Source organism: Phoenix dactylifera, chromosome 18 (assembly GCF_009389715.1).
Source record: "Phoenix dactylifera cultivar Barhee BC4 chromosome 18, palm_55x_up_171113_PBpolish2nd_filt_p, whole genome shotgun sequence".
Classification (NCBI taxonomy): domain Eukaryota; kingdom Viridiplantae; phylum Streptophyta; class Magnoliopsida; order Arecales; family Arecaceae; genus Phoenix; species Phoenix dactylifera.
In genome coordinates this window covers 7,488,517-7,507,336 of record NC_052409.1, presented here as the reverse complement: position 1 = coordinate 7,507,336, position 18,820 = coordinate 7,488,517, and the positions used below count along the sequence as shown (strand labels likewise).

Below are 18,820 nucleotides of genomic sequence, written 5' to 3'. Positions count from 1 at the left end.
GCACTTTTACCTTTCCCATAAAAAAACTAGAGAAAGATATTGGAGATGTTTTTATACTTGCATGATATGTATTGCATGATGCATCTAACTGCTGATAATGCAAGCTATTTTGCATATTACTTTTGTGAGGCCTTCCTTTTGATGTTTTTTATTGCCTTTTTTTTAAAAAAAAATCCTTCTATTGCTGTTATTTATTGAATATGGCCTTGTGCAGTACCGCTGACTGGCAATATGGAGCTAGTGAGTTCGTTAAAATGCTTCAGAACAAAGTGATAGTACATTGTATGTTGATTATCAACATTTTTCATTTAGAGAAAAATATTTTTCCTTTCATTATTTCCTTGTCTTGTCAATTGGATAATTCTGTGTTTGTTAACATCATGGGTTGTATTTTCATCTTAAGAATAATCCATCTTGTTATACTGGCCATACTTTTTTCATGCATTGAATTTATTTATGCTCTGGTTCTTGCTATCAAAAAACTGTACTTGTGGTTGTATGATGCTAAAATGGGGCCATAGCCCAGTGTTTGTACTTCGTAAGTTGATTATCAACATTTTTCATTTAGAAAAAATATTTTTCCTTTTATTATTTCCTTGTCTTGTCAATTGGATAATTCTGCATTTGTTAAAATCATGGGTTGTATTTTTCATCTTAAGATTAATCCATCTTGTTATACCGTATATACTTTTGTCATGCATTGAATTTATTTCTGCTCTGGTTCTTGCTGTCAAAAAACTTCACTTGTGGTTGTATTATCAATATAGATGCTAAAATGGGGCCATAGCCCAGTGTTTGTACCCCCACCCCAAAATCCACATGGGAGGAGGTTCTAAATTTGAATCTTGGTTGCATCGTTTCCCAAGTATTTGACCTAGGTAATTCTTTTAGATGGTGCCCCTACCAATATTCTTAAGAAAAAACAACAAATGGTACTGTTGAGAAAGTAGACAACATAATTACTCTTCTGCTGATCCTTAGTAGTTGGGGCAAGGCGTAGTTATGGTTGTGGATGATCTAAATGCTCTTTTAGTGCCTCCATAGTCAAATTGGAAGAGCTAGAGGAAGTGATAGGACTGGCATAGGCTTCCCTACATTTAAGCTACTGTTTTCAAGGATTTTCATATTGGGATTCATGTGTTTTTCTACTTAAGATACTCAAAATGATGGAATGTGCTTCATTTCTCATCATTGGTTATTGAGCTTTTTATGTTTTCTAATAACTTGAATACTTGAAAGTTGAAACAATTGTTGGATATGCATTGAAAAGCAAGTTGCTTCCTTTTCATTTTCATAATGATTATGACAATGACATGACCATCTTTACATCAAAAGAAAGTTACTTTGTCTATTAAATTGTGATATATTGTATTTATATCTCAGTTTTCTAAAGGAAAATGAGTTGAATTAGTCAGACATGTCTTTTTTGGATAATGATTCAGAGCTTCGGTAATGCTTTCCTGATTGGGAAACATATACAATGGTACATATTTCTGCAGAAGTACTTCACTCTAGAGTTAAATTATATTTAAATTAAATTCAATTAATTTTAACATTTTAAGTTGAGTTTAGGAGTTGTAGATCAGTTTTAATGGTCAAATATTTATTTTTTTCCCTGAAAAATGAGAGGGTTTTATTAAGTCTTTTAAAATTCTTTTGGGTCAATGATAGAAATTGGATCTCAACCATGTTCGATTTGCGCAGGTAGTCATAAAAATAATTTATCTTAATCAGCAAGGCGTTGCTGGTAACAGCCCCACATCCGCTTAAAAGAGGAAGCCAAGGTTTGATATACTCATCATGTGTCAAAGAAAGAAAGGAGGGGTACCCACTCTTTCTTGGTCATCTCAAAGGTGGTGAGGAGGAAATTAAGGAAAAATAGGAAGAAAAAGGGGAAAGAATTTTTTTTTTGTTTGGGGTGAGAAACAAGAGGAAATGAAAAGAAAAAACGAAGGAAGAAAAAGACAGGATGGCTAGCATTCTAGGCTAACTGATCCTCTCTCTTCCTTCCGCGTTACTTTTCTCCATACTTTCATCTTTTTGGATCACATAGAAGTGCTACGGTCCATAGGATCTAACTGCATTATTTTATGTTATAAATGGTGAAAGAGATAGTACAACAAACCTTAATCAATTTCTATATTTTTTATTTGTATTTTCTCTATCCTTCATTTTTAGTACCTTTCCACCAGCTAGAGCTTGAGGAGTCACCTCTAGAATGTTGATGTATTTGCCCTAGGATGTAGCTTCATTCCTTGTGCAGATATTCTCTGGAAAGTTTCAATTTTAGATCTGAAATTTATCTATCAGATCCTACCATACTGTAGAGGTCCTCAGGGTCTCTTGTATGTCAAAATGATAACTGAATCTCATTTGGAGAAACCAAGTTGAGGTGCTTTGTCCACATGAACTTCTATCCAACAGATCATTTGAAAAGGAAGGAACTGGTTTGTGCTAAAAAATGGTTATTGTTGCATGCATGTGCTCATTAATTGTTTCTTCTCTAAGGTTGATTTTCCAAAGCACTTTTTAAAACTTGATGATTTCCTGCAAATAATTTATTTTGACTTCTGCATCCATCAATTTAAATGTGTTAGGCTTTACGTCAGGACATCAATTTAATGACACAATCTGCAAGCCAGATGCCCATCTCTCTCTCTCTCTCTCTCTCTCTCTCTCTCTCTCTCTCTCTCTCTTTCTATGTCGAAATCATCCAGACATTTTGACTTAACATGAAAAATGCCAAACGGCCTTGAAGAATTCTCACCAGTTACTATAAGATACAGGGTTGAAGAAAAATATTATGCAAAAGTGTGATGTATTCATAACACATTTCTTATATTTGGTAATTGTAGAAGTGGATTTGTTCTTTCCTTTTTTTTGACCCCCCTATATAAGTACTAATCATTTGGAACTTGATTTTCTATATTGTAGTGAGCCCTTTCTTTTAATGATTAATAGATAATATCAAGGATTAGGTTGGGGTGTATTAGGACAATACTATCAGTGTCGAATTGGTCTAGTAGGAAACCTGATAATCGAGACATGTCGTTAGTTCGTTAATGGGCCATGACATTGTGCCTGTTCTGCTGAAATCAGTTGGGACAGGTAGGTATCAAGACCAGTTCGGGTGGTACCAAGCACGACTGGACCACGTTGCTTAATGTTGCAATAAAAAAAGAGAAAGAGAGCTGTGTGGGGTCCCTTTCTCTTTCTATCAGGCTTAGTTACAGGGGCAGTGTAGGCATAGAGAAAGAGAGAGGAAAGAAAGAGAGAAAGAGAGGGAGAGGGAAAGAACGAGAAAAAAAGATGAGAGAGGAGAAAGGAGGGTAGATCCAGCCTGCCCTCATAGCGATTCGTATGCCCATACACCTATCATTAACTAAAAAATATATTAGCATTCACTTGTATACTCATTTAAGAGAAAAAATTTAAAAATTGAACAAACAAAAAAATGGCATTCCAGTACAGCATTGGGATGCCAAGCTATCCTTAGAGTTGGGATGGTAGCATCATGGTTAATGTTTTAAAAACTGATATCATTGGTGGTATTGGTTTTTGGTTGGATCCGTATGGGGCTGATCCGTCCACAACAATACGACAACATACCAGAATGGCAAAATGTCCATTTTCTTTTTGCTCGTTCTTTATTTTTTATATGTTTCTATGCATCATAAGGCTATTAGGGTGATATTTTTCATATTTTTTGTGATTTAGTTGCATTTTCAATGGGTGTGATAGCGGAGTGTCAATATTGATAAGGACACTCATTGAGGCAACATGGATTTATAAACGGGCAATATTTATAAGTGAAAAATGACATATAAAATATAGTATTGTAAAAGCAAATATATAATAACCCACTTTATAAATTCAATAACAAGTACATTGTTTATGGCCTTCATAGATACTTGTGTTTTGTTCGTAGTCTAGATCTATGATGTTTGATAGTGACCTAGTTGTGGCTCCTTATACTATGGCTGTGTACATGTAGCAGTCATAGGAGCTTGGCCATCCCTAATTAGGATAGTAGAAGGTAGCATTATACTCTGACCTTGACTATACCCATATCTGTAGTAGGGCTAATGTCCATAGTCGATCCTCCCAAATAAGATGAGTGGAAGAATGCATATGGGGGGCGTATTGTTCGCTCTGACTATGTGTTGCACATAAGATCCACTTCCAGTATATGATGAGATCTGTTGTCCACCATAAATATTTGATACATTGGCAAATCCATGGTCTGCCGTACCGGTCCGTATCGGCCGGTACGTACCGATCCGGCTTGGGACTGGTACCGGATCAGCGTAGAATCCGGTACCGGTAGTTTATTGTTGAAGAACTGGTCCCGTACCGGTTCGGGACTGGTTCGGACCAGTTCGGACCGTCCCGACCGGTTCGGGACCGGTACGCCACCGGTTCGGACCGGTACGCCACCGGTTCGGACCAGTTTCGTACTGGTCCGGGCTGCCACCGGTACGCCGACCGGTACCGGTATGGCGGACCTTGGGCAAATCCATCAATCTTCGCTTTCTCCATTTGGTGTAACAATTCTTGAGTATCCCGGTACTGCTCTCATCTCTTTTTGCCTCCCATCTAATTTTGTCTATCAACTTAGCTTCTAATGGACCAGATATGCATATAATCCTCCTACCTTTGAGTTTAGCCTCTTGCAAGTAACTCTCTAGTCTCAATGTGTATCTATCTCGATAACACTAATCTTATATGCCCTGAGATACACCATTCTTGGATCCTCTTCTATAGGATAGCATCTCTCTGCTATGTCTAAATTTTGTCTAAGCCTTGTGGTCTTGATCTTGCATGTCATGTGAGAACCCTACCTCGATGAACGGATCGAGCTTCTGAGATAACCACCACCTCTAGACTGACCATCTTGGCCACCTTGACCTCCAGACTCGTCATCAAAGCTATTATTATCATCATTACTGGTATAATAAGATGATCTAGGTGAGCAGGGATCTAATGGCTCCTCATTGTCATCTTCTCGGATTGGTAGATCATCAATATCGACTGTAACATCCCATCCAAGATGCCTTTCTTTTATTACTTTTTGTGATCCCGAGGGAACATTACGATGTCATTTTCTAGATAGAACAGTATGATACCTGTTTTACCATTCCATTTTTGCGGTATCTACAACCATGATCTTGGTGCTGTCTTGACTCGAGACAAAATTGGTACAAGTTTTGGTATCGGTATTTTAAACTTCAATTAATATGATGTCAAACCTTTATTTTTCCATGTTATTGTCGAGAGAAATGCCAATGGATATGCATGAGAAAATGAAACTTGGAGAAAATGTTAAATAAGTTCATATTGTGAAGGAACGGATTTACTTTGAGACATCCACTCTTATATTTTGCCACTTAAATGTCTCATCTATTGAGTAGATGGTGGACTTCTTTTAGAACACCCGTACCAGTGCATGGTCTCAATATCTAGTAGGCATAATTTCTGCTTTTTGTGTTGGCGGACAGGGCTAGATATAAGATTGTAATTAGAACATAGTATCTTCAGGATATCATTAGATTATGTGTCCACATATAACCAAAAGACACATTGTGAATTGGGTTTGTCCCAAGGATCACACCCATGGTTTGCTGTACCATCCGAATTGCTCGGTTCAGGGTGTATCGAGCCATACCAGGGGCGGACCGGCATGATTCCGCCACCCCTCAGTTCGAGATATCGATGGAGGAGGAGGAGAGGGAGAAGGAAAAAGAGGAAAAGAGAGGAAGGGAGAGAGAGGGAGAGGGAGGAAGGGAGGGAGGGAGAAGGAGAGGAAGGGAGGGAGAGAAGCCGAGGGAGGGGAAGAGAGAGGGCTTTTGAGCTCCCTCTCTTCTGATGCTACGTAACAGGGACAGAACTCCCATTTTGAAACAAAATTGGCTTCGACCCCTTTATTTTTTCTGATTTTTTTTAAAGTGAACTCGGCAGCCCCTATTTCACATAAAAAAATTCAAAAAAAAAAGGAGGCCAGAGTCTCCACCCTTGTAGCACATGAGGAGATGGAGCTTGAAGGCTCTCTCTCTCTCTCTCTCTCTCTCTCTCTCTCCCCCTTATCTTTTGGCCTCTCCCTCTCTCTCCCTCCCTTCTTCCCTCTCCCTCCCTCCCTCGCTCCCTCTCTCTGTTTTCCTCTGTTACCATCGCCCTCTCCCCTCTCCCTCTCCGGCTCCCCTTTGTTGGTATGCTGCAAGTCGGCATGGGATGGTACCGTACCATATCATACCATCAGGCAACCGATATTGGTCTCGGTACCAGTTCCACCGACCTAAATCACACCTCTCTTCTTCGAAACCAAAGGTTCTGAATTCGATTTTTGGGTGATGCATATCCCCAAATATTTCAGACTTGGATAATTAAAGTGTGGATGAGTTTCCTTCCCTCTTTCTAAAAAAAAAGTATATACGAGTGGCATATATAGAAGCGCTATAACATATTGCATGTATTAGATCACTACCCTGCATCAATTAATGTTTCATGCTTCCAACTTTTTTGCTATTTGCTCCATAAGCTTGGGACTATGAGAACATAAATGTTGTACAAGGCGCTTCTATCAGCAAAATATTATGGACTCTGTTAAAAGCACTTGATGAACCTAGAATTTGAATTCCTTTCTTGTTCTCTGAATTTTTATAGAGTCAAGTAACTTGTATTTTTCTTAATCTTGCTCTCTGAATAGTCTTTTGCTGCAGAATATTGTAAGTTCTAAGTTACACCTACCAAAAAGTAGATCCAAGCTCTTCATCTTATATGTTTCACTGACTTTTGTTGTTTCCTTTCTAGGTAGTGAATGTAACATGTATAGGTTAACACTAGATGGTGTTGATGTTATGGGCGAGAGGTTAGCAGATGAGGTCAGTTCATCATTTTGATAATGTCCAAGTATGCCTACATTTGAGGAGCTGATAATGATAAGATAATAACTGATTTTGTTTTTTTATATTTTTAAATCAGATATATTTTGTTATGATGTTCATTGTTTTCCATTTTTTTGACATTACCAATTAAATCAGGTTGTTGAAGTTATCAATAAAAAGCCAGAAATTCAAAAAATTTCTTTCATTGCACACTCTGTGGGAGGATTGGTTGCAAGATATGCAATTGGGAGGCTGTACAGACATCCTGAAGGAAATTCCTCACAGGAGAATTTAGGTGGCGTCTGTGTCAGAGGAACCATATGTGGTTTGGAAGCAATAAATTTTATTACTGTTGCTACACCTCATCTTGGTTCCAGGGGAAACAGACAGGTATACTTCATTATACTTAGCATATGTAATTTTTATCAGATTTATGTGGCTCCATAATGTCTGAAGAAAGATAAAAATGTGTGAACATTCACCTTTCATATTTGAGATTTTAAGCCTTTTGTTATTAGCATGTAATTTGATTAGAGAAAACACACAAAGGATTTTTTTTTTTTTTTTTAACATGCTGGGCAATTTTTTAATCATTGACAACTGCTGGAAGGGGGGTAAATTTTTATATTTGCTGTCATCCCATACATGGAATATCAATAAATGTATATGCATAATATTTAGAGACTACCACACACACACACACACACACACACACACACACACAGAGAGAGAGAGAGAGAGAGAGAGAGAGAGAGAGAGAGGCATGGCCTATTATACATGTATCTGTATGTACAATTGCTTCTTTTTGGTGGATCAATTGTAGTTTTTCACTTTTAAATATTTGTTTTAAACATATCATGGAGCAATTCATAATTACAACCTGTCCAACACTTTGTTTCGGAACTTTATGTATCAGGGCTCCACTAGTTTCTTTCAAGCTTGATAGCTTCAAACATGTCATAAGAGAGGGAGAGGCATATTCTAGTCCAGTTTACATCATTGGAGGTGATTGCCATATCAACCCCTATGAAATAACATGCTATCTTATTTTACTAAATGTTAGAATTTGTTAACCTTATCATCAACAACCACCCAAAAAGTGGTCAAATGTTGGATATTTAATCTTTTTCTTTTTTCAAGCATGCAGAATAAATTTGCCAAATTTGCAGATAACCTTGATTTTCTTTCTTTTGGCCTTTTCCATTTCTAGCAATAAGTAGTGGATGGAAACTGCTTCCGTGACCATTCTTTTATCAATGCTTATAGGGGATAAGGTTGTTCTTTTGGTTTATCTGAATCTTATATAGTTGTTTTTTTGTGCCGTACCGGCCCGAACCGAGCAGTACGGGGCTATTGTACTATACCGGTTTGGTACCAATATCCGGTATGGGTGGTATACCGACACTCATTATGCCAAAAAAATTCCGTACCATACCGTACCGATACTGTGCTAGTGTAACACTGGTAAGGAATCCGGTACCGAGATAACGAACCTTGATTAGATGTTTATTTCGGAGATTTAGATCATTATTTTGCTGCCCTTTATAACTAGATTTAAGTTAAACTGGCCTAGATCCATTTTTAAACATTGAAGGAGTTTCTGGATCCTTCAAAATCATTTCATCTTTTGTTGTTGAAGCTGCTTCCATTCATAAGTTGCTAGGGTAGGTTTTTAGGCTATTTGTGCCTTTGTTGTCTCTTGTCGAATCCCTTAGCCTTTTGCATCTCTGTCTCAAGTTAGTTTGGATGTTAAAGCAATGTAGATCTTTTATTCTTTCTCCTTTGTGTTGCTTCAGAGTTTTAATGGTTTTCCCTTCCCTCTTTTTGTCTAGCTGAAATTTAAGAATTCGACACAACCTCCTTGTAAGGAATCCAGAATTCAGACCGACCATATAAGTTGTTAATTACTCACTGATCTTGTGTTCATAACATTTGTGTTCACCTCGATGCATTCGATTCAATATAGTAGCAGAAACAATTGTTTATGCATTACTTCATCATTGACTTTTGAGTTTTGATCAACATATGACTTAATAGAATGCTTGTTTTTGACTTTGTGATATTGTAAAGTTGCTTTCCTCTCATTCCATTTAGATTATATTAATGAAATTATACTCATCGGAGCCCAGCCCACTAGCGTAGTTTATAAGCCAAGATCTGATATTTTGGGCCAGCTCTTTAGGCCGATGTGGTTGGGCCATCCCCTTAACTGCCATGATAGGAAAAGGGTACTTCGAAAAAGATATTAATGGGAAATTCACGCGAGGAGTGAATTTTGATGGAGGTTAGGAGCGTGCTTTCTTCGTTCCTATTAGCATAGACAAACCTTGGGAGAGAATCAAAAGCAAATTGCAATATGACCATGCAGTATGCTAAAGGAAGACAACAAATTACATGTGACCTAGGTAACATGCTATTATGCTGCTACCCAATTGCAGACTCTAGCAACTAGGTATATGTTGGTTTTTATCATTGACACATGTTTGGTAAAATTCAGGAAACTAATTAGCAGTTGGTTAACTACAGTTTAGGGGACACATCATTTATCAGAGGCATTTCATTTCAAAATGAATGCAATGTAGGGGAGTTAGTAGTGTCTAAACCTCATATTGGACTGGGAACGAGATCCCAAGGAATTGGAAATGGCATGAGGATTATTAGATTGTTTTTCACTTTATAAAGGGTAAAAGCAAGGTCCACCGTACCGGTACCGGTCGGCGTACCGGTGGCCGGCCGGACCGGTACGGTACCGGTCCGGTCCGGTCCGTACCGGTGGTTTCAAAAACCACAGCGCGCGGCGCTGTGGTTCTAAAAAAAAAAAAAAAAAAAATCGTACCGGTGCGAACCGGCCGGTTCGCACCGGTACGAGGCCCGTACCGGCCGGTACGGGCTCCGAACCGGCCGGTACGGGCCCGAACCGGCCGGTACGCACCCGTACCGGCCGGTTCGGATAAAAAACCGGAAAATACCGGTTTTTTATCCGTTCCGGTACCGGTCTAGGACCGGACCGGTACGTTACCGGCCGGTACGGGCCGGTACGGCATTCCATGGGTAAAAGTAATATGTAAAGTTCCACCAACTCGATTGGACTGAATTTATTAGCCATGCTATGGATATATTAAAGACTCAAGAGTTTGATGAAGCAATTATCTAGACAAGTCATAGCAATCCTCCATAACCAATTTCTCATCTTGCTGACTGTCATGGTGAGGTTTGCCGTGATTCAATTTGACATGGATCCACTCTTAATGTGATGGCCCTCAACCTTAATTTTCAAGGAGGTTCAAATCAGGTTAATCATGACTGTCACCTACTGCTGGACCAACAGGAACCCTTCAGAGTTGATGTGATTAAATAGTGGGAGATGTGGATTGTGGGTTGCACTAGGATCCAGCTGGCTATGCCTAGCAACTCTGTTCTTACCAGGCAAGTATAGGACTTGTAGAGAAGTTGCTAGTGTAGTATCATGCTGTAAATTGAATAATGCATGAAGTGAAAAGGCCTAGTACTGACCTGGGAGAGGATGGGAGAGAGGGTAAAGCTGACTAAAAGACCTTCACCACTGCCCAATCATTAGACCTTAAAAGTAAAACTAGGTAGGAGAGATATGATTGTGTGTGCCTGCTAAGGGTGATTATGCATGCATGAACTAATATGATTAATGTATGACCAAACTAGTATGATTGATTTAAAGAAAGACATGAAAGAGAGAGGGTAGTGTTAGGGTTAGGAGAGATAGATTGATGAAATTGCAATCTTTAGCTTTTAGCCCTCTGTGATGTCGCTTTGGCTCCAATTGCATTAGATTTAACCTCCTAAAACCTTGGATGCTTTTCAAAGCATCAAATCTGACCAGAATAGAAAAATGGACTGGAACTTAGTAGCTTAGAGGTGAGGTGTGAATTGGAGGTTCCTTGGATCAGGGATGGGATTGGACTGCTATTTATTGTGGAGGACCCTTGGCAATGGCAACCCTCCATATTAGGTAGGCTAGAGCCTTGTTTCGAAGCATAAGTATGTCTTCAAGACTAGGCAAGGGAGCTTTGGACAACCAAGGAGTGTTGGCAGCAAGGAGTGTCTATTGACCCTGGGTCAACTTCCATGTCAATGATGTTGAATCACAACATGTGCCAGCCTACTAAAAAGGGCTGATGGGACTTCCCGAATGTGCTCACCAGCCTTTTTTGGCATTAAAACACATGGAGAACATTTTCAATGTTTAAATATTTAAAATCTTATTAAAAATAAAAGATTGCCTGAATTGAATTCAAATATGTGGAGATAATAATTCAGAGGGCCTTCTTGACACGAGGCACCATGGGGGCCTGACATATGACCTGCTGGTGTATTGGATCCATATTTGATATCCTTCAAAGGCTATTGTCAAATCAAGTTGTGTTAAATCATCTTCACAATCTTTTATTCAGGTATTTGTGATCTTCCATTCCATGTATCATGAACCAGTTCTTGTAATTGGGACCTAAATAATCCCTCATTATCAGGTTCGATACTGGTCTTCATTGCTTGCGACTATACCATCTCACTTGATTCCCATCATCTCCTAAGCTTCTTCCAGTTTACTTCTTTAATAACCATAAGATGTGTTCAGTGCATGCATGTACAATACTTAAATATCATAGTTGCATCTCATATTCTTTCTTTCAGTTGCTATAGTTATGGAATTGATGATGGGCCATAAGTATTACACATCCATGACAACTTTTATGCTTTTTAACTTTCTAATAGTTGTTACTTTCTTCATCTGTTTTGGTGAATATAAGGATTTTGTATTACTTCTATCTAATATTTTATCTAATACTCACCATTTGACATGGCATCCCGTGATTGTACTTTTAATAATAAACAGGTTCCATTTCTTTTTGGCGTCACTGCCATTGAAAAAGTTGCTTCTCGTGTCATTCACTGGATATTTAGGAGAACTGGTAGGCATCTTTTTCTTACAGATAATGATGAAGGACAACCTCCCCTTTTGCTCCGTATGGTGGATGATTGTGGTGATCTTTACTTCATGTATGTTTAAACCTTAGACTATAATTGTTCTGAATACTTGAGTTTTGATTTAATATTTGGATTGTATGCATGGAACAAATTTGATATAATATACGCTTATGTAGGTCTGCTTTGCGAGCATTTAAACGTCGAGTGGCCTATGCAAATGTGGGCTATGATCGTATCCTTTTGGTAGTTTTTTTTGGGCTCTGTCAACTCTAAATTTTGTGACCTGTCCAACTAATGGTGTGACAGTTGCTAATTGTTTTCATGACTAAATGGAATTAAGATGTTGTAGGCTGGAGAACATCATCTATCAGACGTAATTCTGAACTGCCAAAGGTAGCCTTTGTGATCATTATTCTGTTAACAACTTCGCTGTCTTTGTATTCTAGTTGATACAGTGATCTGTAGCTTGGTGTTAGAGTAATGGAGATTGTCTTTGACTTCCATCATATTGATATGTCAAATTTTTTTATGCAGTGGGAGGATTCTTTGAGTGAGAAATACCCACATATTGTATATGAAGAACATTCAAAAGGAACCAATGCTGATCAATGTGAACAAGATTCAGTCATAAACAGTGACTCTGATGAGTTAGAGGGTAAGTATCCTATTTTTTTATATAATTTTAGTTGAAAATTTTGGGTAATAGTGTTATTCATTTTTTTAATTAAATTAGTTATATTGTTCGTTTTCATTCTGATGTGTTCAATTTTAACCTCTTCATCAGCACATCTAGTAGAATTAATATTGGATTCTATACAGGCATTGGTGCATAAAGTGCAGGATGGAGATTCTTCAAACTCCAGAAAATAGGACTCATTGATGTGGCTATTTTCCATGATGCTGCGAATTGAGATGATTAGCATAGATAATATTTCATTCTAATTTATATGTGGATCTCTGATATAAGCTAAAATCCAAATAGAGGATCTGCATAGCATGTATCTCTATGTCTACATGCTAACACATTCAAGTAATTAGAGCTTTATGGAAACATAACCTACTTTCAAACCTATTTACTTGACCATCTGAATTTAATTCATCTGACACTATCTGAACAGTATCTTTGAGGACAGGCTTAGAAACATTAGTTTATTCATGGGGCACAATTATTTTCATCTCTCTTCCTTAGACTTTTATCTTACATCTGTATATGTACATATGAAATATGAGTAATGCTCATTTCCATTTCACATCTGTTTTTATACCTACTAAAGATTTCAATTTCATTTTTTCATATATATCCTGTCTATATTTCTCAAGGAAAACACATATGGAAGTGACTAGGCATATGATGATACCTGCTTCATTTTCGCCCCTAAAATGAGCCTAATATACTAAGTTACTGCTTGGTCTTTATTTAGAACCAAACTTTGGGAAATCAATCAATTACATGTCTAACAAATACCACAAAAAATTCAATCTCTTGTGTATATATTATGATTAGATGTAGATATTCAAAAATTACCATTTGATGGAATTATGTATAATCAAAATATATATTTTGGACCATAGCGCTTAAATAGAAGTTCCCTTACAAACTTAAACATATCTACCTATACACAATGTAGACCTCCAATGATATCAACAATCATGCAAAACTATATTTTCTTGTCTTTTCATGAGTCACTTAATCCAAAAACAATTCCAGAAGATTTGGTCTTCTTTTTTCTGAAATGGATACACTATATATCTTGTCACTGACTTTCAAAGATTGTAAAATAAGTGGAGTGAGCTATATAGCTCAACAAGTAAACCTCTACCATGATCAAGTATATAGATTTTCATTAAAAAACACGACTCTTAAATCATAACACATAATTCAATGTATCATTGACAAATCCAAGTATGGTTCATTAAAATAAAAGTTTTGATATGAAAAAGAACTAATGTAAAAGGATCAAAATAGATGATTTTCCAAGAAGAGTTTTAAATAATTCACATTAGGTCACAAGTCATATTTTCCAAAAATTTAAAAGAAAGCTCGCTGAATTTTTGATAAGGAAAATCTCAAAAATTAAAATCCTCTATAAGGAAGAAAACAATGAAATAATCAAAACTCATCTTCCATCAAATTATGATATTCTTTATAATTTCATATTTTCTTATAAAGTTTCACTTATGCCCTTGAGGCCACTCATATCCTCTTTGCAAATACAAGCGAGGCCACTTATATCCTCATTGATAATTCAGATGAGGACACTGATAATTCTCATATCTGGTATAAGCGAGGTCACTCATATCTTTGGGGTCCCCTTGTACCATTTGGTCAGGGATCTACTTATATCACATAGCCATGGTTCCCCACCAATAATTCGAGTGAGCCACTCATATACCACCGGTTATGGTCTTTTTAGATTCTCATTGGTGATCCAAATGAGGCCACAAATACCATCTAGACAAAGGTTCCTCTCCAGAACTTGAGTGTGGCCTCCTGGCTAAGGATCCATTTTTCAATTTAAAATTATGTTAGTGTTTCATACTTTAACAAAATTCATAAAATTCCATAATGAACAACTAATTAAAGCTCCTAAGAGAACAGATACATTGTTTAAGAACTGGCATTTGGAAGAATCAAATAAATAGATGATTTCAAATCAAAGTAGAGAGACTAGTTTCAAAATAACGACTTCAAAATGCAAAGAAATCCATTCAAATAAAATAAATAGTTTAAAATAATTCAATTCCATATTTTCAGGTGACAATAGGTAAGTTTCAATACAATTTTGAGATTAAATTCAATTGAAGAGTCAAAATTTCAAAGATCATAGGATTTGGAAACAATAGTAATGTTTAAAACTTCAAATGACACAATCTTGATATTCACGAGAACTTTCAAAGAAACAAATAGAATTTGGTTCCATCAATTTTTGAAAGGTACTAGGATTCTGAATCCTAAAGACATGAAAAGATGGAAGCAACAAAGAGATTGAAAATCAGAAAATCTTAAAACTATAAATCTGAAGGCATGGAAAAGTCACAATGAAATTTATAGTTTTTGGAAAAGACTATATGACTTAATATCAGGACACGAAATCTTGAGATGTATTTCAAAATCAAAATAAATAATATTTAAACTCAAGATGCATGCATTTACTTACCATTTAAAGCCAATGTAACCTACAAAAGCCTATCCAAGTTTTCTTTCATCTCCTCCTCCTCTCTGCACTATCTTTCCTTACCTCCCTTAGCTGGTCTCCCTTGCCTCTTTTCTAGGAAAGGTAGGTTGGCTTAGGTAGGGCCCACTAGATTGCTCACTTAGGTGGGTTTCTAAGTAGGTTGGTCCTTAAGCAAGAGAGGTTAAATTCCAACAAGTCCCTTAGAAACATCAGTTAGATGAATATCATTTTGAGTAAACATCCTCTTCTCTATTTTATTTTCATTGCATGTATATAACGAAGTACACCTCATTTGAGTTCAACTACAATGCTCAAAAACTCAGATTCCTTAAGGATCAAAAGTTGGTTTCTCAGTTTTAGTTCAAACTTCAAAATGTTTTTGATAAAAGGATCAAAACACATTATTTTTTAAGAATAGAATAATTCACATTAGGTCGCAAGTCATTTTCTTCGAAAATTCAGGCAATGATTCCCTGAGTCTCTTTGATAATGAAAATCTTAGAAATTAACATCCACTATACGGAAGAAAATGATAATGTGGTCAAAACACTTTTCACATCAAATTCTGATATTTTATATAGTTTTGCATTATCTTATGAAGTTCCACTTATACCCTTGATGGCACTAGTATCCATACTGCAAATGCAAGACCACTCATGTCCTCACCGATCATTCATATGAGGCCTCTTATTATTCTTGCTGCTAGTGCAAATAAGGCCACTCATATCCTTGAGGTCCGCAGTTATCATTTAGCTAAGGGTCCATATATACCTTATAACCAGTGGTTCCCCATCAATAATTTGAGTGAAGCCACTGATATGCCACCTAGCTTGGGTTCCATTTAAATCCTCATTGCCAATCCAGATAAGGCCATAAATAGCACCCAGATAGAGGTTCCAATTGGAACTCAAGTGGGGTCACTCATATACCTTCTAGCTAAGGGTCCACTTTTCAATTAATAAAAGCTTCAAAGAGAACAGACATTTTGTATCAAAACTAGTATTTAAAATGCCCCAAAACTATATGATTTCAAATCAAAGGAGATATATTAATTTGAAAATAACTATTTCAAAGCACTTGCAAGTCCAATGTTTCAAGATAAAAATGAATATTTTTAATGCTAACTTAAGTCCACATATCCAAAGTAAGAATAGGTAAGTTTCAAGACAACTTTTGAGAGTCAATTCAATTGAAGAATTGAAATGTCAAAGATTGCAGGCTTTGAAAACAATAGTTATGCTTACAACTTCAAAATGACAATCTTGATGTTGACCACAAGTTTCAAAGAAACAAATAGAATTTGATTCCAAGTCACATGGAAGAATTACTAACAGAGTAGTCCACCAATTTTCGAAAAGACACTAGGATTCTGAATTTCAGAACACATGCAAACAGGTAAGTGGCTAAGAGATTCAAAATTAGAAAACAAATCTTAAAACCTTAATTTCTGAAGGCACGGGAGGGTCACAAGGAAATCCATAGTTTTTAGAAAAGACTATATGAATTAGAATATTGGAACATGAATTCTTGAGATTGATTTCAAAATTCAAATAATACTTTAACTCAAGATGCATGGAGAAGTTACTTACCATTTAAAACTAGTGAAATCCACAAAAGCCTATCCAAATTCTTCTTCTCCTCCTCCACTTCACCATCTTCCTTTCCTCCTTAGCTGGTCCCCCTTGTCTCTATTTGTAGGCAAGTTTTCTTGGCTAAGCTGGTGGGGCCCACTAGATGACTCACCTACTTAGCCCGGTTGCTTAAGTAGGTTAGTCCTTAGGTCAAGCAAGAGAGGTGATTGAATTGGGGTGGTCAAGCAGGTGATGACTCAGCAGGTTAAATTCCAACAGAGCCCTCAGAATCATCAATAATTTATATGAATAAAATTTAATTAAATGCGACAAAGATGCTGAAAAGAAAAGATCAAATTCCTTAAGGATCAAAAGTTGGTTTCCCAGTTTTAGTTCAAACTTCAGATTTTAGCTCTGGGACAAAATTTCAGCTTGGAATGCTAAGCTATTTCTTGAATCTTCGAATCCATAATTTTTTTTCTATCAGGATATTGCTAAAATCCAAAAGTCCAGCAGCAAAAGTCTTATAGATTAGTCTCTAGGCTACATCACCTATTTCAGTACTATTCAACACTTAGGGCATTGGCTGAAGGTTCATATTTCAATCTTAAACATATCCACGCGTTCGCATGCACACGCACACAAACACACAAAAATACATACATACATACATATACACACACACATATGTGCTTGTGCATGTGCATGCACTTGTGCGTGTGCATGTGCATGCTCTTGTGTGTGTGCATGTGCATGTTTGCTGAAGTACAGGAGGGCTATTATAGGATTTGAATTAGGTTTTGGGATGTTAGCATCCATACCAAGAATTAGTAGAATTATATACTTACAGTGAAGTAATCGCTATATCCACAAATATACGTACCGTGAACAAAATGATATTGTGGAGTTATTGCTTATGCTGTGGTTTTATTTTTGTCAAAATTATAAAATCATTATCTCTAAAGAAGTGCCATGGTAATTTTATATCATTTGTCCCTACATTGCCTCATCAGTTAATGTTAAGAACATTTCACTTTAAAAAAAGCTGCTGCTCAAATATTTAATCTAATTAAATCCATCGATATTGGCACCACAGTTATAAAACTTGGAATTCTCTAATGCTATTGACCACATTAATTGCGGCTGCCACCTGGGAGGAGGCTCTAAACCTCAAAAATGTGAGTGGCTGGCTGATGATTCTCTAACACATTTATTCAACCAGCTTGGATTTTGCATGCAGAAGTGACTGAAACAAAGAAAAAAAATGTGTAAGAGAACCCTGACAGTTGACCTATGCTCTCATGTTTTAATATTTTTCGTCTTTTCTCTTCTTCACTATAATTTTGTCTGTTTCGGATGTGTTTTGCAACAGCCACTGAAATTTTGTGCAGGTTTTCTTAAAATTTTCCATCGTTAACTAATAAATAATCAGTATAGTTGTTTGATTGTATGTTTATGTCCAATCTGGATTTTGTTCTCTGGAGGACTTTTGGCCATTATCAGTGCAGCTTGCAGATAAATTCAGCGTACCAAGAAACTGCATTTGATTGACATACACCCTCATTTGGATCATCATTTGCAGAAAAGATGGTAATAGGCCTCACCCGTGTATCGTGGGAAAGAGTCGATGTTAGCTTCCACAGCAGCAGACAAAGGTTTGCTGCACACAGTGTCATTCAGGTCTCTCTCTCTCTCTCTCTCTCTCTGTGTCTGTCTGCACATCTGTCTCTCAATGGTTGATTTGTAAGGGTGTTCCTTGCAGGTGAAATATTATTTTATGCATGCAGAGGGTGCAGATGTTATACAACACATGATTGATCATTTTCTTATTTGAGTGAGCTCTTTCATGTTTGTGGCTCCTGAGACCAATATCCCTTCATGATCCATCATCGTGGACGATAGAAATGTCATCATTTAGTCATGAATGCGCAATTCAGACCTCTAAAGGTCGTGCTTTCAGCTTGATTCAGTTGAGCAGCCAAAGGCTTGAGCCACTGCATAGCTGAATTGCTATCATAACCCTTGTGCAAATTGTAACGCATCCTCAAGATGACTTTGAGGAATCACAAGATAAACTAATATAATATAATTATTTGATGCCTGTTTATAGGTGTTAATTTTTTGAAAGGTTATTTCGCAAATTAAATTGGGAAATTTGTTTCATACTTGCATATTAATTCTTGTTCTTCAATATTTATGTAAAAATCCTTGTAAAGTTAATTGTTTGTACAAA

General features: G+C 36.8%; 1 protein-coding gene across 6 annotated transcripts in view; it reads left to right on the top strand.

Moving 5' to 3' along the window:
- LOC103715810 (lipid droplet phospholipase 1-like) overlaps positions 1–18,820 on the top strand; it is a 22,178-nt gene extending 3,358 nt beyond the window's left edge. For 2 of the 6 annotated variants that reach the window (XM_039115577.1, XM_008803568.3), the window contains exons 2-10: positions 215–282; positions 6,808–6,878; positions 7,038–7,271; positions 11,749–11,912; positions 12,017–12,072; positions 12,181–12,233; positions 12,375–12,495; positions 18,170–18,267; positions 18,350–18,820. In XM_039115577.1, coding sequence (XP_038971505.1) covers positions 255–282; positions 6,808–6,878; positions 7,038–7,271; positions 11,749–11,912; positions 12,017–12,072; positions 12,181–12,233; positions 12,375–12,495; positions 18,170–18,267; positions 18,350–18,421 — 897 coding nt within the window. In that variant the 5' untranslated portion in view covers positions 215–254 and the 3' untranslated portion in view covers positions 18,422–18,820. Of the gene's footprint in view, positions 1–214; positions 283–6,807; positions 6,879–7,037; positions 7,272–11,748; positions 11,913–12,016; positions 12,073–12,180; positions 12,234–12,374; positions 12,496–17,683; positions 17,856–18,090; positions 18,268–18,349 lie in introns of those variants that run through there. The other 4 variants (XR_003387304.2, XR_003387306.2, XR_003387305.2 and 1 more) reach the window with 4 other exon arrangements.